General features: G+C 48.9%; 1 protein-coding gene across 1 annotated transcript; it reads right to left on the minus strand.

Moving 5' to 3' along the window:
* Positions 1 to 1,843: 1,843 nt before the first annotated feature.
* Positions 1,844 to 16,054, minus strand: STIP1 (stress induced phosphoprotein 1). The gene is made up of 14 exons (XM_059710287.1): positions 15,901 to 16,054; positions 12,272 to 12,481; positions 10,387 to 10,528; positions 10,098 to 10,239; positions 8,864 to 9,032; positions 7,748 to 7,874; positions 7,552 to 7,654; positions 7,142 to 7,262; positions 6,574 to 6,670; positions 6,304 to 6,428; positions 3,430 to 3,466; positions 3,119 to 3,222; positions 2,760 to 2,932; positions 1,844 to 2,333 (listed from the first exon to the last, which is right to left on the minus strand). The coding sequence occupies exons 1-14, from the start codon at positions 15,907 to 15,909 to the stop codon at positions 2,261 to 2,263; spliced, it is 1,632 nt and encodes a 543-aa protein (XP_059566270.1). The 5' UTR covers positions 15,910 to 16,054; the 3' UTR covers positions 1,844 to 2,260.
* Positions 16,055 to 17,165: the final 1,111 nt, after the last annotated feature.

A 17,165-nucleotide genomic window follows, 5' to 3' on the forward strand; every position in this document is an offset into this window, starting at 1 on the left:
TCAGCCCGAACACCTGCCAGCGACTGGGTGCCTCCTTCTCCACCCCCTTCTCTTTGGCGCTTCCTTCAGAGGGCAGCCGTCAGGGGGCGGGTGCCTTTGGGCCATGAAACACCACTGGATGCCAAGGAGAGGCATGGAAGTGAAAGGATTGGATCCAGGTTTTGGGCTTGGCGGGTCAATCAGTCCAAGACTCAATGTCCCTTACCACCACAAGGGCACTTGAAGAAGCCCTGGGGGAAACGTCCTCGTCTTTCCTGGCCCCAGTAAGGGCCTCTATTTCCAAACTTGTCCGTCAGAGCTGCTCTGGGAAACAGCTGAGCAGACTGGCCCATCATTCACAACCTCCCTGCCCCAGGTGCTCCCCTCCCACCCCAGTTCCCGGGGGCTCCCTCCTGTCAAGCTCCTCCCCAAAGGTGACCTCAGGGTCCCTGTAGCCCAACCTCCTCCCGCCCAGCCTTGCACTGGGATGGGAGCTTCGGGAGAGCCGCGCGGTGCTGCTGGAACTTGGCCTTTCCAACTTAGGGCTGGAGGGAACTGAACCTGCAGAGACAGTAGCACCAAAGATGCAGACTCCCCGAGGATAGGCTTTCTGAGCAGCCACCCAGGTGGGGAGGGGCTGCGGGGACTCCCAGGGGAAAGCCATTTTATGCAAAGTCAAGGCAGCAGGAAGTACAGCCAGCTGCTGGCCTCAGCGGTTCCTAGCCCAGAAAGCTACTCTTGGAGCAAAAGAGGAAGTTTCACTCCTGCCCCAGAATCAGTCTCAGTCCAAGAGAGTTTTAGAAATAGTCTGTTGTGACCATGGACCAGTGTAACTAAAACCTACTACTTTAAGCCCAGTTGAGAGCAGTGAGCTATTTCTTAAAAATATATTTTTATTGATTTCAGAGAGGGAGAGGGAGAGCTAGAAACATCAACGATGAGAGAGAATCTTTGATTGGCTGCCTCCTGCACACCCCCTACTGGGAATCAAGCCCGCAACCTGGGCATGTGACCTGATCGGGAATTGAACTGGGACCTCCTGGTTTACAGGTTGATGCTCAACCACTGAGCCACGCCAGCTGGACTCATCATGGATGTTTCTATCCCTCTCCCTTCTACTCTCTAGTCAATACAAACATAAAAAACCAAAACCTAAAACTAACATTTAGCGGCTGACAGATCTGTTCTCCCCAAAACAAGTCCAAAGCCAGTCTTGCAATGGAGGTGGTTTGGGTTGCAGGTGGAATAGTGTTGTCTGAACCCGGGCATGAGTAGGGTTGACGCCAAGCTTCCTTTCAGCTGTTCATTGAGTGACAGCACCACCTAGCGACCACCTCGGCAAAGCCGTGGGACCCACAGTAGAAAAAGGCCCTGGTCCTGTCATCAATTCGCACACCTCTCCCCATGCAGGTTGACGCCGGAGGACAGCCACTTAAAGACTTTTGTTTTTATTTAATGATTGATTTTTAGAGATGTTGATTTGTTGTTCTACTTATTCATTCATTCATTGGTTCTATTTTTTTTTTAAACACAGTTTTTATTGATTTCAGAGAGGAAGAGGGAGAAATATCAATGATGAGAATCACTGATTGGCTGCCTCCTGCATGCCCCTTACTGGGGATTGAGCCCACAACCTGAGCATGTGATTTTGACTAGAATTGAACTTGGGGCCCTTCAGTCCGCAGGCTGACCCTATCCAGAGCCAAACCGGCCAGGGCTCATTGGTTGATTCTTGTATGTGCCCTGACCAAGGATCAAACTCGCCACCTCGGTCCATCAGGACGACGCTCTCACCAACTGAGCTGCCTGGCCAGGGCCCACTTGGAAGTCTTTTGGCAGAAAAATTACTCAAGGACATCACAAGGCATAACCACGCCTGACTGGCTTGTTTTATTGGAGAAGGGGCTCGGGGTTAACAATGTGAGGACAGTTGGGACCTGAGGTTGGGAAAAATACCCTCCCTTCCCCATTCATGCCCACTGCCCCAAATAAAAAATAACCAACTATGGGAGGGCAGCTGAGACAGCGACTGGGGACAGGGGACAGACATGGAACTCGAGGGCAGCGGAAGAGACCATGCATGTGCTGGGAGGTCCCAGAGGCAGCGGCTATAGAGTAACGTGGGTACAAGTCTCTGTATCTTCCGCACAGGTCTGTATAAATATATAGAGATAAGCTGTTGGCTTTCCCCCTTCTCTCCCTTCTGCTCCGTGCTGCTTGCTGCGGTCCCAGCTCCTCTTTCCACACGAGGACAGAGGGAAGAGGGATGATGAGCAAGTCATCACCGAATTGCGATCAGACCCACATCCATCAGCTTCTGGATCTTCTGTGCTATCACAGGATTCTTTAAGTGTCTAATGAGGAAGAGACAAAGCTTGAAATGAGACTTAACATAAGAGAAGCCTTACTTATTCTTGGAGCAAGCCCCAGTGCACACCCCTTAGAAGGTATCGACCAGAGGTGGTTGAGGACAAGTTCTGGCAGGAGAACTGCAGAGGCCTTCACCACTATGCAGTCAGAACCTGGCCAGTCCCACTTTATGGGACAGCTTTAAATGGAGACCATTCTCCCAGCAAAATTGGTCTTTCCAATGAACTATTTAAGCTACCATGACTAACAAAAAGAGGAAGCCCTTCCAGTCCACCTTTAAACTGCCAACCTTTAAAATTTTAAGTAAGACTCACACAATAAATACTCCACCCAGGCTGATCCCAGGCGTCCCCAACCTCACGCACGGCCACTGGCTTATCCTTCAAGGCCATCTCTCCAACTCCACTCACTCGCTAAGTGCCTGAGGGTCCTTCTGCATCTGTTCCAGGATGAGCCGCATGGCTGGGTCACTCATGATCTGCTGCACCTCCGGGTCGGCCATGGCCCGTCGCTTCACATCTTCGGGGCTGTCGTGGCGGTTGTACTGGGCCATCATACAGCGCTGGTAACCATCTGCTGCCTCCTGCGTTCCAGCGAAGCCAAAGGGGGAGGGTGTCAGCACAACCCGCCTCTGCTTCAGCAGGTAACTGAGCAGGGCTGACACACACACACCATCAGGCGAGAGGCAAGGATCAGTGAATGACCACGGAAAGACCCGAAGGAGAAGCGGGGGCAGGGGAGAGCTTCCTGGAAGCCAGAAGCAGCCCACCTTACAGTTGGAGTCCAGCTCTAGCGCCTTCTGGTAGACATCCATCGCTTTTGTGTAATCCTTCATTGCTTCTAGGGCAGCTGCTTTCCGTGTATAACCCTTGACTGCAGACAGAAATGGGAAAGGTGAGGCCTTACCCAAAATGCAGCTCCCAGGGCTGCTTCTCTCAGCCCTTCAAGAGCGCCAATGCCCCTCACGCCGTGATGCTAGCTGCTAAACATTACAGCTGCGAGGACACCCAGGCATGTTCTCGCCTTTCAATCTTTTGACCAGGATAAAGGGATGGAAAGAGGCAGCATAAAGGCACTTACTGAAGGATGGCTCTAGCTGGATACATTCCTCACAGTCCTAGGAAGAAGAGGCAAAAGGAATTAGGCTCACTCCTTTCATGAGCTACTTTAAGGCAGACTGCTCCTTTGGAATGACAAACTGATCTATCACTCAGAGCCCTTACAAAGGATTCTACTTTTGCTTCTAGTGCTCCTGTCAATTCTGGCATCTGGGTGGATTTAGCAGCAGCCACAGCAAAAGGAGGGCAGAGGAGTGAGTTAAGCAACACCACAAGGAACAAGTCCACGTTAGGGACCACCCCATCCAAGTGGCCTGGACTTTTCAAAAGGCTGATGACTAAGCGTGCGCACGTGTTCTCTCTCTCTCTCTCTCTCTCTCACACACACAACACACACACACACACACACACACACACACACACACACACACACACACAAGCCCTGGCCGTTTGAGTGGTTAGAATGTCAGCCATGCACCGAGTCCCAGTCAAGGCCATGTATCTGGGTCACAGGTTCACTCCCTGGTCCTGGTCGGGATGTGTGTGGGAGGCAGCCAATCGATGTGTCTCTCTCATATCGCCGTTTCTCTCTGCCTCTCCCTACCCCCTCCCCTCCACTCTCTAAAAATCAATGGGTCCGGCCAGTGTGGCTCAGTAGTTGAGCATTGACCTATGAACCAGGAGGTCACAGTTTGATTCCCAGTCAGGGCACATGCCCAGGTTGCAGGCTCGATCCCCAGTGTGCGACGTGCAGGAGGCAGCCAATCAATGATTCTCTCTCATCATTGATGTTTCTATCTCTCTAGCCCTCTCCCTTCTCTGAAATCAATAAAAATAAAACAATAAAATCAATGGAAAAAATATCCTCTGGTGAGGTTTAACAAAGCAAAACAAAACAAACACAAAAACACACAAAAAAACAAACACACACACACAAAAAGAAACAAAAAGCCAAAAGGTGGGGAAGCTTCCAGTTTGAGAAACTAAATAACATGACAACCACATGAAAAGCATGGGCTTTAGAAACTAAAACTTTAAAACATATTTTCAGACAAGTAGAGAAATCTGAATATAGACACAGAGCAGATGGCATTGCAGCCTTAGTTTTGTCATCATCAGGTGCCAGACAGTTAGGGGGCAACCAGGCCGGCAGGGGGGCAGTTAGGGGGTGATCAGGCAGGCTACCAGGTAGCAGGCAGGCAAGTGGTTAGGAGCCAGTGGTCCCGGATTTCGAGAGGGATGCCCAACTGCTGGTTTAGGCCCCATCCCGCAGGGATCAGGCCTAAATCGGCAGTTGGACATCCCCTGAAGGGAACCAGATTGGAGAGGGTGCAGGCTGGGCTGAGGGACACCCCCCCCCCCACGATTTTGTGCACCGGGCCTCTCTAGTTGTTGAACATAGGTGAAGAATACACAGGTATTCTGTGTATTTTTGTTTGAAACATCTTCAAAATATGAAATTATGTAAAACAGAATGTGCTACACAGTGTAGTTTTCACAGCTAGGTTTAATTCCTCCTCTTCCACCAAGAAACTTTAAGACCAGAAGGCCTGACTGGTTTGGCTCAATGGATAGAGCGTCAGCCTGCGGACTCAAGACCAGAAGTAAATCCATTCATTCTTTCCTTCCGTTTGCATGAGTGGGAAAGTGCTGCTCCACCTCACAGGTGACTGATGTCTCTAGGCCACAGACCCAGAAGATAATGGCAGCAAAACCAAACCATCATGGACTCAGGTGTTTCCAGATAGACCACATTTTTTTACCTTCCCACAAAACGTTCCTAGATTGTCTCCCAGAGAAGTTAAAAAATAGCCAGGAGGCACAGAGCAGCTTCTGCTCAAGAGAGCCATGGGGAATAATTTCTTCACAGTGTCGAACGTATTCAAATAACTATTCTCAACGTGACTGAGAACAGCAGACCTGCTAAGCTAAACATCAAAAAGTGAAGAATGGTAAAGCTGCTGTGGAAAATATGGCAGTTCTAAAAAATCAAAACATACAGAACCATCTATAATCCAGCACTTCAACTGTTAAATACAAAAGAACTGAAACTAGGAGCTTGAACAGATAGCGTACACTCATATTCATAAGAGCATTACTCACAATAGCCAAAAACGGAAACATGTATCAACAGATAAATGGATAAACAAAGGGTGGCATATACTTACAATGAAACAGTGTTCAGCCTTAAAGAGGAAAGAAATGCTGATACATTCTATAACATGAACCTTGGCGACATTATGCTAAGTGAAATAAACCAGATACAAAATAACAAATATTGTTTGGTTCCAGTTACATGAAGTACCTTGAACGATCATATTCATAGAGACAGAAAGTAGAACAGTGGTTGCCAGAAGCTGGGGGAAGGGCAATGGGGAGGATGCAGAATTTCAGTTTGGGAGGATGAAGAGGTCGGTGATGGCTGTACAACAGTATGAATCTACTTGATGCCACTAAATTGTACACTCAAAATGTTAAAAAAAGGCAAAACTTAACAAAAACGTATGTGGGGGAGGGTTATGGGAGATAAAGAAAGATCAGAGGCCAGGTTAGGTGGGAAATGATCCACTTTCCCAAATACTCCCCATCACTAACAGCATCATGGGCAGGACCGGAAAAAGATAGGTCCTGTATGGGGATGGGCAAAAGCAGGTTGACAGTTGTTCGAAAACAATACAGGAATTAATGAATAATACAAGAATAAACCGTGTTTCGCACTCACAACTATAAACTTGCTTTTGCCCACCCCTGTATTCACAAACCTCACACATACACCACCATCTTGAATCTATAATCAAAACAAGAACAGCAGCTGAAGTTGATGGAAGTGTGAAAAGAGAACACACACATTCCTACGCACAGGTCACAAAAATGGCCACTCCACAGACGCTCTCACCTTGAGTGCCAGCTGAAACTCCAGGAGTTTGGTGTAGCAGGCAGCTCGATTGCTGTACAATTTGGCATCTCGTGGGTTCCGTTTGATAGCTTCTGTGTAATGCTTCATGGCTTGGGGATAGTCCCCTGAATAAGGAAAAGAGAAACTTAAAAAAAATGTATAAAGGCACCTGCCCCCGCCAGGGCACATTTTCCCTGCAGTCAGCCGAGGCCCAGAAAGCATGTTCACACCACTCTCACCCAGAAGTGCCATCACCCAGGCTGGAGGTACCTTTCTGGAAACATTCATTGCCTTTGTTCTTCTCCTCCAAAGCCAGGTCAGGGTTTATGTAGGCCAGCCGCTCTTGCTCCTTTAAGATTTTCTCTGCCTAAGAAAACGTAATTCTTGGAATAGTCATTTAAATTCTTAGAAACATAAATATTGGGCTTAAAAAGCCAGATTAGAATTTTAATTTTCAAAGAGTACTGCTGGCAAGATTTAATTTTTGTTTTAAGAATTTTGTATCCTCATTTTCAAGGTTCATTGTGAAACAGAATGGTATCGACATACACTTGGTCCAAACATATGCCCCATAGGAAAACGGTGCATGTGTTAATAGCACAAGTAATTTTCGACTAGTATTTTTGTGAATACAGTCTCCTTCCTACATAATTTATGACAACTGGCATAATACACAACACTCGGGGGATGTAAGAAAAATCTTTTAAGTGATAGGGCAGTGTCATATAATACGACTAGAGACGCTCCTTAAAAAAAAATTAAGGTTCATTATTAAATGACAATAAATAAAGTAACAATAGATTAAGAGATAACATAACAGCCCTTCTTCCCCACCCACCTGTTGGCATTTCTTGAGCACATCTGGTGTTCGGTGCTCTGCCAGAGACTTGTTGTAGAAATGGATGGCATCCTTGTATTTTTCTTCTTTGAAGTAGGAATTGCCAATTCGTGCGTAAGCTCTGACAAAGAGGAAAAAGAACTTGCTAGGGGAGAGCAGACACAAAGCCAGCCCCTGCAGAGAAAACACATCTACAACTAGAAACAAGGCCCACACCACTGCTCAAGCACTGTGCCCCTCCGACACCTTATATCTTGACTCCTGTGGCCTCCCTTCCAGCCTGCTATTGACAGATACTGGAGGAGAGACCACACATTCTGTGGCCAGCAACCCTTCCCCCATGCATTTAAATGAAATCTTGGACATTCAAACCTCTGAACCACTCAAGTACTCCAGAAGATCGAGTGTACCTGGCGATCTGTCGGTAGTCTTCCCGGTTTTCTCGCCCCACTTCAATGGCCTTCTCACAGAGCTCCCGGCATTTGCTGTAGTCGCCCTTTTCGAAGTACACGGCTGCCAGGCAGGATGGTTAAGAAGAAAGAGTCAGCCCTTGCCTCTCCCTGAGGTCCGCCTAACAACGCACTTGCCCCTCTTCCGGGGCCTCACCTGCTTGATTGGTCAGGTAAGTCATGTTGGTGGGGTCCAGGTCCTTGGCTCTGTCGTAGTGCTTCAAGGCGGTGTCAAAGTCTTTCTTCTTGTAGGCGTCATTTCCCAGCTCCTTTTCTTTCAGTGCCTAGATGAGGTACGCAAGAAGTAAGTGCCAAGCAAACCTGACCAAGAGGGCAAAAAGAGCAAGAGCCTGTGACCTGCCACGGGTACTGAATGGCACCTGCTACAACCAGCTATCGGTTTTAAACAGTGAAGTACTAGCTGTTCAAATGAGAAGCTGAGTTTCATCTCTGCTTCCTCTGAAAGTCCCTTTTCCACCTACGCTCCTGGATCTTTGTCAGAAAACAGAGGGCCTCTTCAGGGAAGAGGAAAGCCCTTCAACTTGAATCGCCTTCAAAGAGGACAGCATAGTTTGTATCAGGTTTGACTGTGAGAGGCTGCACCAAGTCCAGTTTCTGCTGTGTGGCTGTCTCAGGTCTCAGTTGTCAGCGAACAGCAGCAGATGGGGTAGTGAGAGGATTAGAGAGGGCTGTACTGGTGGCACGAGTCTTCAGCACAGCTCACTTACCACCCCCACTGTAGGGCCTTTTTTCCAGCTTTGAGACACCCCAAACAACCAATGCTTACCCAGTGAAAGATGCTAAATCTGGCAACAACCTGTTCTCATTTACAAGAAGGGAAATAAAATCATTTAGGCACTTGCCTCCTACTCTGGAAGGCATGCAGCTAAGTGGACAACCTTTAATTACACACTCCGTCCAACCAGAATAAAGAAGCAGAAGCCTAAGGATTGATATAGACAACATTCTTCTGGATCGTGGCAAGGACAAGGATCTCTCACAACTTTACTGTCTGCCCTGGTCAATATTCAAACCAGCAGAACCACAGTGGCCGTGGGACTATGAAGGGTAGCTAGCTCCCACTGCCGTAAGTCTTTGAGATACACGATTCCTATGAAATCACTTGTACCACTTTAATAAATAATAAGCTTAGCACACACTAAGCACTCAAGAATATACAGCCACCCAAGGTCTATAGATGTCCCCCCCTGACATACCTAGGTTGACTGGGTAGTTTACAATTGTATCATAGTAATGAGAGACAAAACGAGACCTGCTTCTTGTTCTCTGGAAGATCCTCTTCCATTGGTTCTGGTTTGGTCTCCTTTTTGGGAGGAGGTGGTGGCGGAGGTGTAGCAACTTCTTCCTCATCATCCATACTGCCCAGATCAAACCCAAGGAGGACGCTGAGAGTAGTCATGATCCGGGGATCTTGCAGTTTCCTAGAACAAAACAAAAAAGGAAAAGTAACAAGCATTCTTCCCCACAACTGACCTTTAAATTACCACTTACTGCGAAAGCTCAGACTACTGTATACAAAAGCTTTTCACCCATCAAAAGAGTGCTAGATTCTGTACTTATGAGTTACAACTGGGAAATATTCAACTCTTCAAAAATCCATCTAAAATAAGGTAACGGAGGTAGATTTATTTCTTGAGTCAGCAGATATAGAACTGAGTTATATGTATACTTCATCTGATTTCAGAAGTCAGAGGAGTTCAGAGAGACAGATGCTAGTATAAGATTTAGAGATACCTCTTTACACCTTACATTCTTTTTCTTTCTTTTTAAAATATATCTTTATTGATTTCAGAGAGGAAGGGAGAGGAAGAGAAAGATGGAAACATCAATGATGAAAGAGAACCATTGATTGGCTGCCTCCTGCATGCCCCACATTGGGGATTGAGCCTGTAACCCAGGCATGTACCTTGACCAGGAATCGAACCATGACCTCCTGGTTCATAGGTTGATGCTCATAGGTAGGTATTTTTCTTTAAAAACAAAAATAAATATTATTTATATTTTTAGAGAGGGGAAGAGAGAAAGAAACATCCAAGCGAGAGCGAGACATCTATTGACTGCCTCCTGCATATCCCGACCGGGAATCGAATTAGCAACCTTTTGGTGCATGGAACAACACCCAACCAACTGAGCCACACCGGCCAGAGCCTGACATTCTTTTTCACCTCGAGTTTCCACTTTGATATACCAAAGAGCAGGGCTTATGTCTATGGAAAGGATCTGGATGGTGTCAGGTCAGAATTGCAGGAGAGCAGTGAAGAGGCATGTGAGGGTTAGAAAGAACATTCCAGATTACACTGCTTTATGCTCTGCAACCTTTCCTAGAAACACAAACAAATGAAAAACCAACAGCTCCTACTGCTCTTTGGGAGAAAAAGCAAAGGCAGAGATCCTGCAGTTGGACCCAGGGAACCCCTCCCACAGGATCCTGGGAAGAAAACATCATGCTCACATCCACTCCGAGATAAACCGCTGCCGGAACTTACGTGCCCAGATCGGATGGCTTGTTTCGCAGTTGCTCTATCAGTGCCCGGTAGGTAGGATCATTGAGCAGCGCCTTTGTCCTGGGATCGCTCTCCAACTTTTGGTACAGATTGGGCATGTTGAAAGGGTTCATGAATTTCCTCTCTGTTCCAAACAAAGTGCATCGGTTCACTCAAGTTACTGTGCCCCTATAGCTTACTGACACTTCAGGGGGGAAAAAGCCTCAAAATTAATCCCACTTTAAAGACAATGATTGAAAAAAGGGAAAACGACAATGTACACGGTGCTCACCTGCCAACCGGGCCTCCATGTTCTGTAAACCCTCTTTGAGCTGAGGATTATTTGCTTCATGCTTTAAACCCTCCTCATAGGTCTGCTTGGCTTCTTCAAATCGGTTCAAGAACTCAAGAGCTGCTGCTTTTCGAGAATAGCCCTTAAATCAGCAAAGACAGACACAAAATTCAGTAATGGGCCACACAAAAACAGTATGGGTAATGACGAACTGCATCGACGACAGTGGTCTCCTAAGAGCATAATAAGGCTAAAAAATTCCTATCACCTAGTGTCATTGTAGTCATTCTAAAGTGGCAGGGCAATGCTTTGCTATGTCTTAAGTAAAGTGAGTGTCGCCTAAGTGTACGGAGTTTACAAAGTCTACAGTCGTGTACAGTAGGTCCTAGGTCTTCACATCCACTCACCCTCCTGCACTGACTCACCCAGAGCAACTTCCAGTCCCGCAGGCTCCATTTGTGGGAAATCCCCTGTACAGGTGCACCATTTTGTATCTTTTCCATTCTGTTACCGTTGCCTATAGTATTCAGTACAGTAGGTTTGCAGCCGAGGAGAGCTAGACCATACAGCCTAGCTGTGCAGGTTCGACCGTCTAGGTTTGTGTAGGTGCACTATGATGCTTGCACAACAATGAAATCAGTTAATGACTTAGTTCTCGGAATGTATCCCTGTTAAGAGATGCATGAGCAGCCTTAGTCTGTTTGGCTCAATGGATAGAGCATCCGCTTGTGGAACAAGGGCACATACCTCGGTTGCAGGCTTCTCCCCAGCCTGGGCCCTGGTCAGGGTCTGAGCAGGAGGCAACCAATCGATGTGTTTCTCTCACATTGATATTTCTCTCTTTCCCTCTCTCGTCCACTCTCTGTAAAAATCAATGGAAAGATATCCTCGGCGAGGATTAAAAAAAAAGAAGATGCATTACCAGCCCAGTCGACATGGTTCAGTGGTTGAGCATCGACCTATGAACCAGGAGGTCACAGTTCAATTCTGTCGGGACACATGCCCAGGTTGTGAGCTAGATCCCCAGTATTGGGCTTGTAGGAGGCACTGATCAATGATTCTCTCTCATCATTGATGTTTCTATCTCTCTCTCCTTCTCCCTTCCTCTCTGAAATCAATATATATTAAAAAAAAAAAAAAAAAAAGCACCACAAAAAAGCAAACAAACAAAAAAGAGATGCAAGACTGTAAAGGATACTTAAGAGGTAAATCCAGAAGCTGAACTCAGAAGAGTCTATGAGTCTATTTCACATTTCATGGAACAAAACGGGCATTCATGTGAAGGCAAAAAACAAACAAAAACCAAAACCAGGAAGAGGAGCAGGATATAATGCCATGATGGACACTTAAGAATCCAGCCAACTATCAAAGAGGCACACCCTACCCACCCCAATTCATCTTTTTGAAAAAAATATACATCTTATTAATTTTTACAGAGAGGAAGGGAGAGGGATAGAGAGTTAGAAACATCGATCAGTTGCTTCCTGCACGCCCCCTGTTGGGGATCGAGCCTGCAATCAAAGTACATGCCCTTGACCGGAATCGAACCTGAAACCCTTCTTCAGTCCGAGGCTGATGCTCTATCCACTGAACCAAACCTGTTAAGGCCCAATTCATCTTATAGTCAAGTGTTGCCAGTTTCTTAGGCAGCATTTTCTTTCTCAGTAGTTCAAAAAAAATAAGACATGTCTTAACAATTGCTAGAACCTCAGATGTGATGAAATGTGCTATTACTCTGAGGAATAGACTTTACATGGGTAATAAGCTACTGTATTAGTCTACTGGGCTAGGCACTGAGCCAGGCCAGGAGGGCATGATACTTAAGAACTTCACACCAAGGGCATTTCTGGGAAGCCCAAAGAACCCCCACCCAACCACAGCTCACCTTGCCCCAGTCAGGCTTTAAGTCAACAGTTTTGCAGCCATCTTCGTAGGCCTTCTGGTAGTCGCCTTTCTTGGCGTAGGCTGCCGAGCGGTTGCTGTAGAGCACATGGTTGTGGGGATCTAGCTTGATGGCTTCGGAATAGCACTGTAATGCGTCGTTGATGTTGCCGGCACTCAGGGCCTTGTTGCCCTTCTCTTTTAGCTCATTTACCTGAGGAGAAAGGGAGCCACAATACGTTTACTTCGCCCCATCACTTAGGTGCTGCTCATTCTTTGCTGCAGTTACACACAAAGGGTGACTTTACAGATCAGAAGAGAGAAATCATAGATCAATTCATTTATACGCCCCAGCAAGGAAAAAATAACCAGGCAGGCCCGACACATTGCTGTCCACTAGCTCCCAGGTGGATTATTAAGACCTCTGGCCACGCTTCTGAGTCTCTACTTCGAGCTGATGAAGCCACTCTAGGGCATACTCATGAGTTCCTGTCACGCAAAAAAAAATTCAGTTGCATAGATTTCCAAAGAGTCCCAACGATAAACTAAGCACAGACCCGGCACTCCGCACAGGAAGAGGCCATTAGGAAGTGGAGCGAGAGGGCGCTAAAGGCTTTAGGAGGCTTCTCCAGGAGCACTGAGATGCTCCCCATGATCAGAGAAAAATCTACACATTTCCATTTACGTGTGGTAACCTATCACAACATGGGAGATGGATGCTTTGTTCTTTAATAGGTAAAGGCAGCCCCACCCCCCAGCCAGGTTTTGCCATGCTTAAATATTAATATATTAAGAGGAAAAAAACATGACTGGTGGTTGAACCCCCGTCCTCTCGCACATTCAGAATGGAAGCAAAGAAGTACATTAAAGGTTTGAAAAAGTGAGTGGGCCTTGGCTTTCAGAGCAGGGGCCGAAGGAAAGGGGCTTCTCCTATTAGAAGGGGAGGGCGGCCCCTTAAAGGCAGACACACCCACTGAGCTAAAGCTGTCCTCGTTACGACGTCATTCTTTCTTTTTACCTACCATCCACCCATGACCCATATACTGATGCAACGAAGAATTCTGTGAAGGGAAATGATTTTGGAACTCTGAGGCACACCAGTTGGGAACCTCCATCAGAAGGAATGTAGAGAGAACCTCAAAGTGAAAACAGGCAGGAGGCCACCAAATTTAAGCAAACAAGGGATAAAAATCTTAGAACCCAGGATGGAGGCCAAAAGTTAAACCTCAACTCAACTAGTAACAAGTAGCTAGGAGCAGCTTGACGGAGTTACTGCCTGTTCTACACACCATCATTTTCCAAATGGAGTGCTGTACTGTCAGTGAGCAAATAAAATGTATAGGTCATGATCAGCACCTGAAAAGATCAAGTGGAACAGAAAATACCAGCATGTAGCCCACATAACATTAAGTGCTGTTTTGTTAAATGTATTAAATGGTTGTATGTATGTACTGGGTTAAATGTAAAAAGAGTATCATTAGATTTTATTTGAAAGGTACTATATTTACTTAATACAAATTTGGACACTCAAATTTCCCTAAAATTGATATGTGAATCTCAAAGTTGAAAATGAAAACAAAAGGTGGAGAAGTCACATTTATTTTCAGGAATGGGTTTAAGACAATAAATTTCATTTAAAAACAAACAAACATTTTTATTGATTTCAGAGAGAAGGGAGAAAGAGAAACATCAATGATGAGAATTGATTGGCTGCCTCCTGCAACTGGGTATGTGCCCTGACCGGGAATGGAAGCAACCTCCTGGTTCTTAGGTCCTCGCTCACCCACTGAGTCAAGCTGTTGAACTATGCCAGACAACAGTTTCTAACAACACCTGAAACTAAAATGCCAGGTCAAGCCCTGGCTGGGTAGCTCGGTTAGAGCATCATCCCAATATGCCAAGGTTGTGGGTTTGATCCCTGGTCAGGGCACATGCCAATAAAAAAAGAACATCCTGCCCTAGCCGGTTTGGCTCAGTGGATAGAGCGTCGCCCTGCGAACTGAAAGGCCCCAGGTTCGACTCTGGCCAAGGGCACATGCCCAGGTTGTGGGTTCGATCCCCGGTGGGGGACTTGCAGGAGGCAGCCAATCCATGATTCTCTGCCATCATGGATGTTTCTATCTCTCTCTCTCTCTCCCTCTCCCTCTTCTTTCCTCTCTGAAATCAATAAAAACATATTAAAAAAAAAAAAAAAAAGGCCAGGTCATTTGCACAATTGCCAGGGTAAATTTGTAATCCCACATTTAGTCATTCATTTACAATCTACCTGTACACAGACTTCTGTAAATGGCAGTGTGATTTTATTCCCTCTCCCCCCAAAATTCATTTTACTTTGGTAAACGCAGGGTAACGAAAACTTTTTAAAATTTAACAGAATGATGGGTTTCTCATTCCAGAAACCGCTTGCCTATACCACAGCCTACTTACTCCCAGACAGAATTTAATCACCACCAGGGTGAACAAAGTTAAACGTCTCCATTCCGCTTTAATATTCTGCTTTAACTGAGCAAAGAGACCCGAGATGTGACCAAAGGAACAACGGCTATCCTGCAGCAAAAGGTTCAGCTCCGTCGATCGCACCAAAAATACGAGCCATGTCCCCCTCCGGATCCATCACTGCGGCTCAGTGACAGCTTCGGACGGAACGTAACCTCCGTGGGCCTTTCACAACCTTCAAGCCACGGGGGATATAACGAAGACACTGGGCGCCCCCAGCTCCGACCCGCCCCCCGCCCCCCAATGCTGAGCAGAGAGGCCAGGGACTGACTTGGTGCTGCTCATCCACAGAACCTACATTTTCACAGTGACGCCCTCCTCCCCGTGTAATTAGAAACCGACCTTTCAGAGCTGTCTGTCCTCGGTTACTCTAGAATCACACACAAGGGGGAAAAAAAAGAAAGGCGAGGAGGGGGAGGGCCGCACATGTATGTGTGAAAGCCTGGCGGGGACGCGTTCGCTCCAAGGACTTTTGCGGCTCCCTCCCCTTCGCTGCATCGGGCGGAGAAGTCGGCCTGCTGCTCGTCATACCTTCACTCCGCACTCTTCCACCCCGGGTTTCAGACACAGAAAAGCGGCTTATTTCCCCCAAATGGCCACGGAGCCCCTCAGCTCCTTCCAGCGTGTCCGTCCCCGCTGCCTGCCTGCCTCCAAGTTAACTGTGGCCAAGTCCTGGGGGGCCCCGTGGTCGGCATCCTCTCGTCCATCCCCCAGAAGCCGAGTTCCCCGAGGTGGACCCGACCCCTCGCCCGCCTCCATCCCTCCCGGAGCCCGGGCTCTACCCTCCCACCCCCCGCTTAGCCCAGGGCCACTTCCCGGGAGGCCTCCGGGACCCGGCCGCAGGCCCCTCTCGCCGTGGCGGGTCCGACTCACGCCGATCTGTCGTCTACCCTCGGCTCTGCTCGCCGAGTCGGGAAGCGACCGACACCGAGTGGACCCGGCGCTCCCCGCGGCCCGGCCTCGCTCCACCGCTCACCGCCCGCCGGCCGCGGCCCTCACGCCCTCGCCTTTCTCGCTGCTCCGCTGGCCCAGCCCTCCGCCCCGATCGGGTGCCCGCCCGGCCTGTCCACCCGCGCGGCCTGGCCTGGGCCGGTCCCGGAGCGGTCCTTGGGCCTCAGCCTGCCCCTCCTTCTTCACCTGCTCCATAGCCCAGTCCGGAACCCGGTAGAATCGACTCCGTCGGCTCCGCGTTCCCAACCGCACGCGCCGCCTTCTGGAACCTACTAGAAGCTGCCGGGACCCCCGGATCCCGCCCCTTCCTCGTCTGCTCACTGGTCACGCTCCTCTAAAAGCTTTCTATGCTTCTTTACTATTGGCTTAAAGCCTAGCCCATCACCTCCGCTTCTCTTTCATTGGACAGCAGGGAGTAATCCCCTTGGCCCTGCCTCCAAGGCGCCTCGGGATTGGGCGCTCCCAAATAGGCCCCGCTCACCGTAGACTCCCCGATTGGAGGGCGGGTCAGAAATCTGCGACAGCGATTGGTTACTTGCTCCGCTAATCGTGGCCGCGCTGGCCGCGCCCATTGGTCCTGTTCTTTCTGGAAATTTCCACATTTCCCATTGGGCTGACAGACTTCATGACAGAAACGCCTTCAGAAGGAAAAAAAAATTCAATTGGGCGGAGAGTTGCCAGCACTTTGCGCTGATAGGTCCTCACCGCTGCCCTTCTAAGGGATCCCGTAGCGACAGCCCTCCTTTGCCGCGGTGGCTCCGGCAGCCGGCGGGCCGTGGGGGACGCCGGGCTTCCGGGCCGCTTCCCGCCTCCGGCTGCTGCGGTCCGGCCAATGACTCGCGCGTCCCCAGCGCAGAGAGCCCCAGTCTTTCCCGTGCTTCGGGTTCTCGGGGGTCCCAGTGGTGAGGGTGACCGTCAGGGGCGGCCCCTACCCGGAGCCCAGCTGTTCGGGTCTGAATGTTCAAAAGGACAGCGCGGCGGGAAAGGCTGGGCCGGGGGAGGACAGACCCGGGCTCTCACGCCGGCGGGGCCGGTGGCGGCCGAGTCCCCTCCGTGGAGACCCTCCGAACCTCGGGGGTAAAGGGTCGGTCATCTAGGGCCAGGGCTTCCTGTGCAGCGTGTAGACTTACTGGAAGGAGCCACCCCACTTCCATGATTTGTGCGTAAAGGGGCGAAGGAAACAGACCGCAGCGTGGAGCTTGACCACCTCCAGGCGGGGCGGCCCGGGAGCGCCCTACGCCGCAGCCCACGTGCCAGAGGCAGAGCGGGCACCGAGGGAGCGACAGGAAGGGCTCGGAGCGGGAAAGATGGGCCTGCGGACTCTCACTGCTGCTTTTGCAGCTGGGCCTGTGCGGAGTCCATGGAACCGAGGAGCCGCTGGGGCCTGGAGAGGGGCCCTGGGTCCGGCTGGATCGCCGTTCTCTTTGGCTAATGCCATCCCTTCCCAGGGT

The sequence above is a fragment of the Myotis daubentonii genome, chromosome 9, assembly GCF_963259705.1.
Source record: "Myotis daubentonii chromosome 9, mMyoDau2.1, whole genome shotgun sequence".
Lineage (NCBI taxonomy): Eukaryota > Metazoa > Chordata > Mammalia > Chiroptera > Vespertilionidae > Myotis > Myotis daubentonii.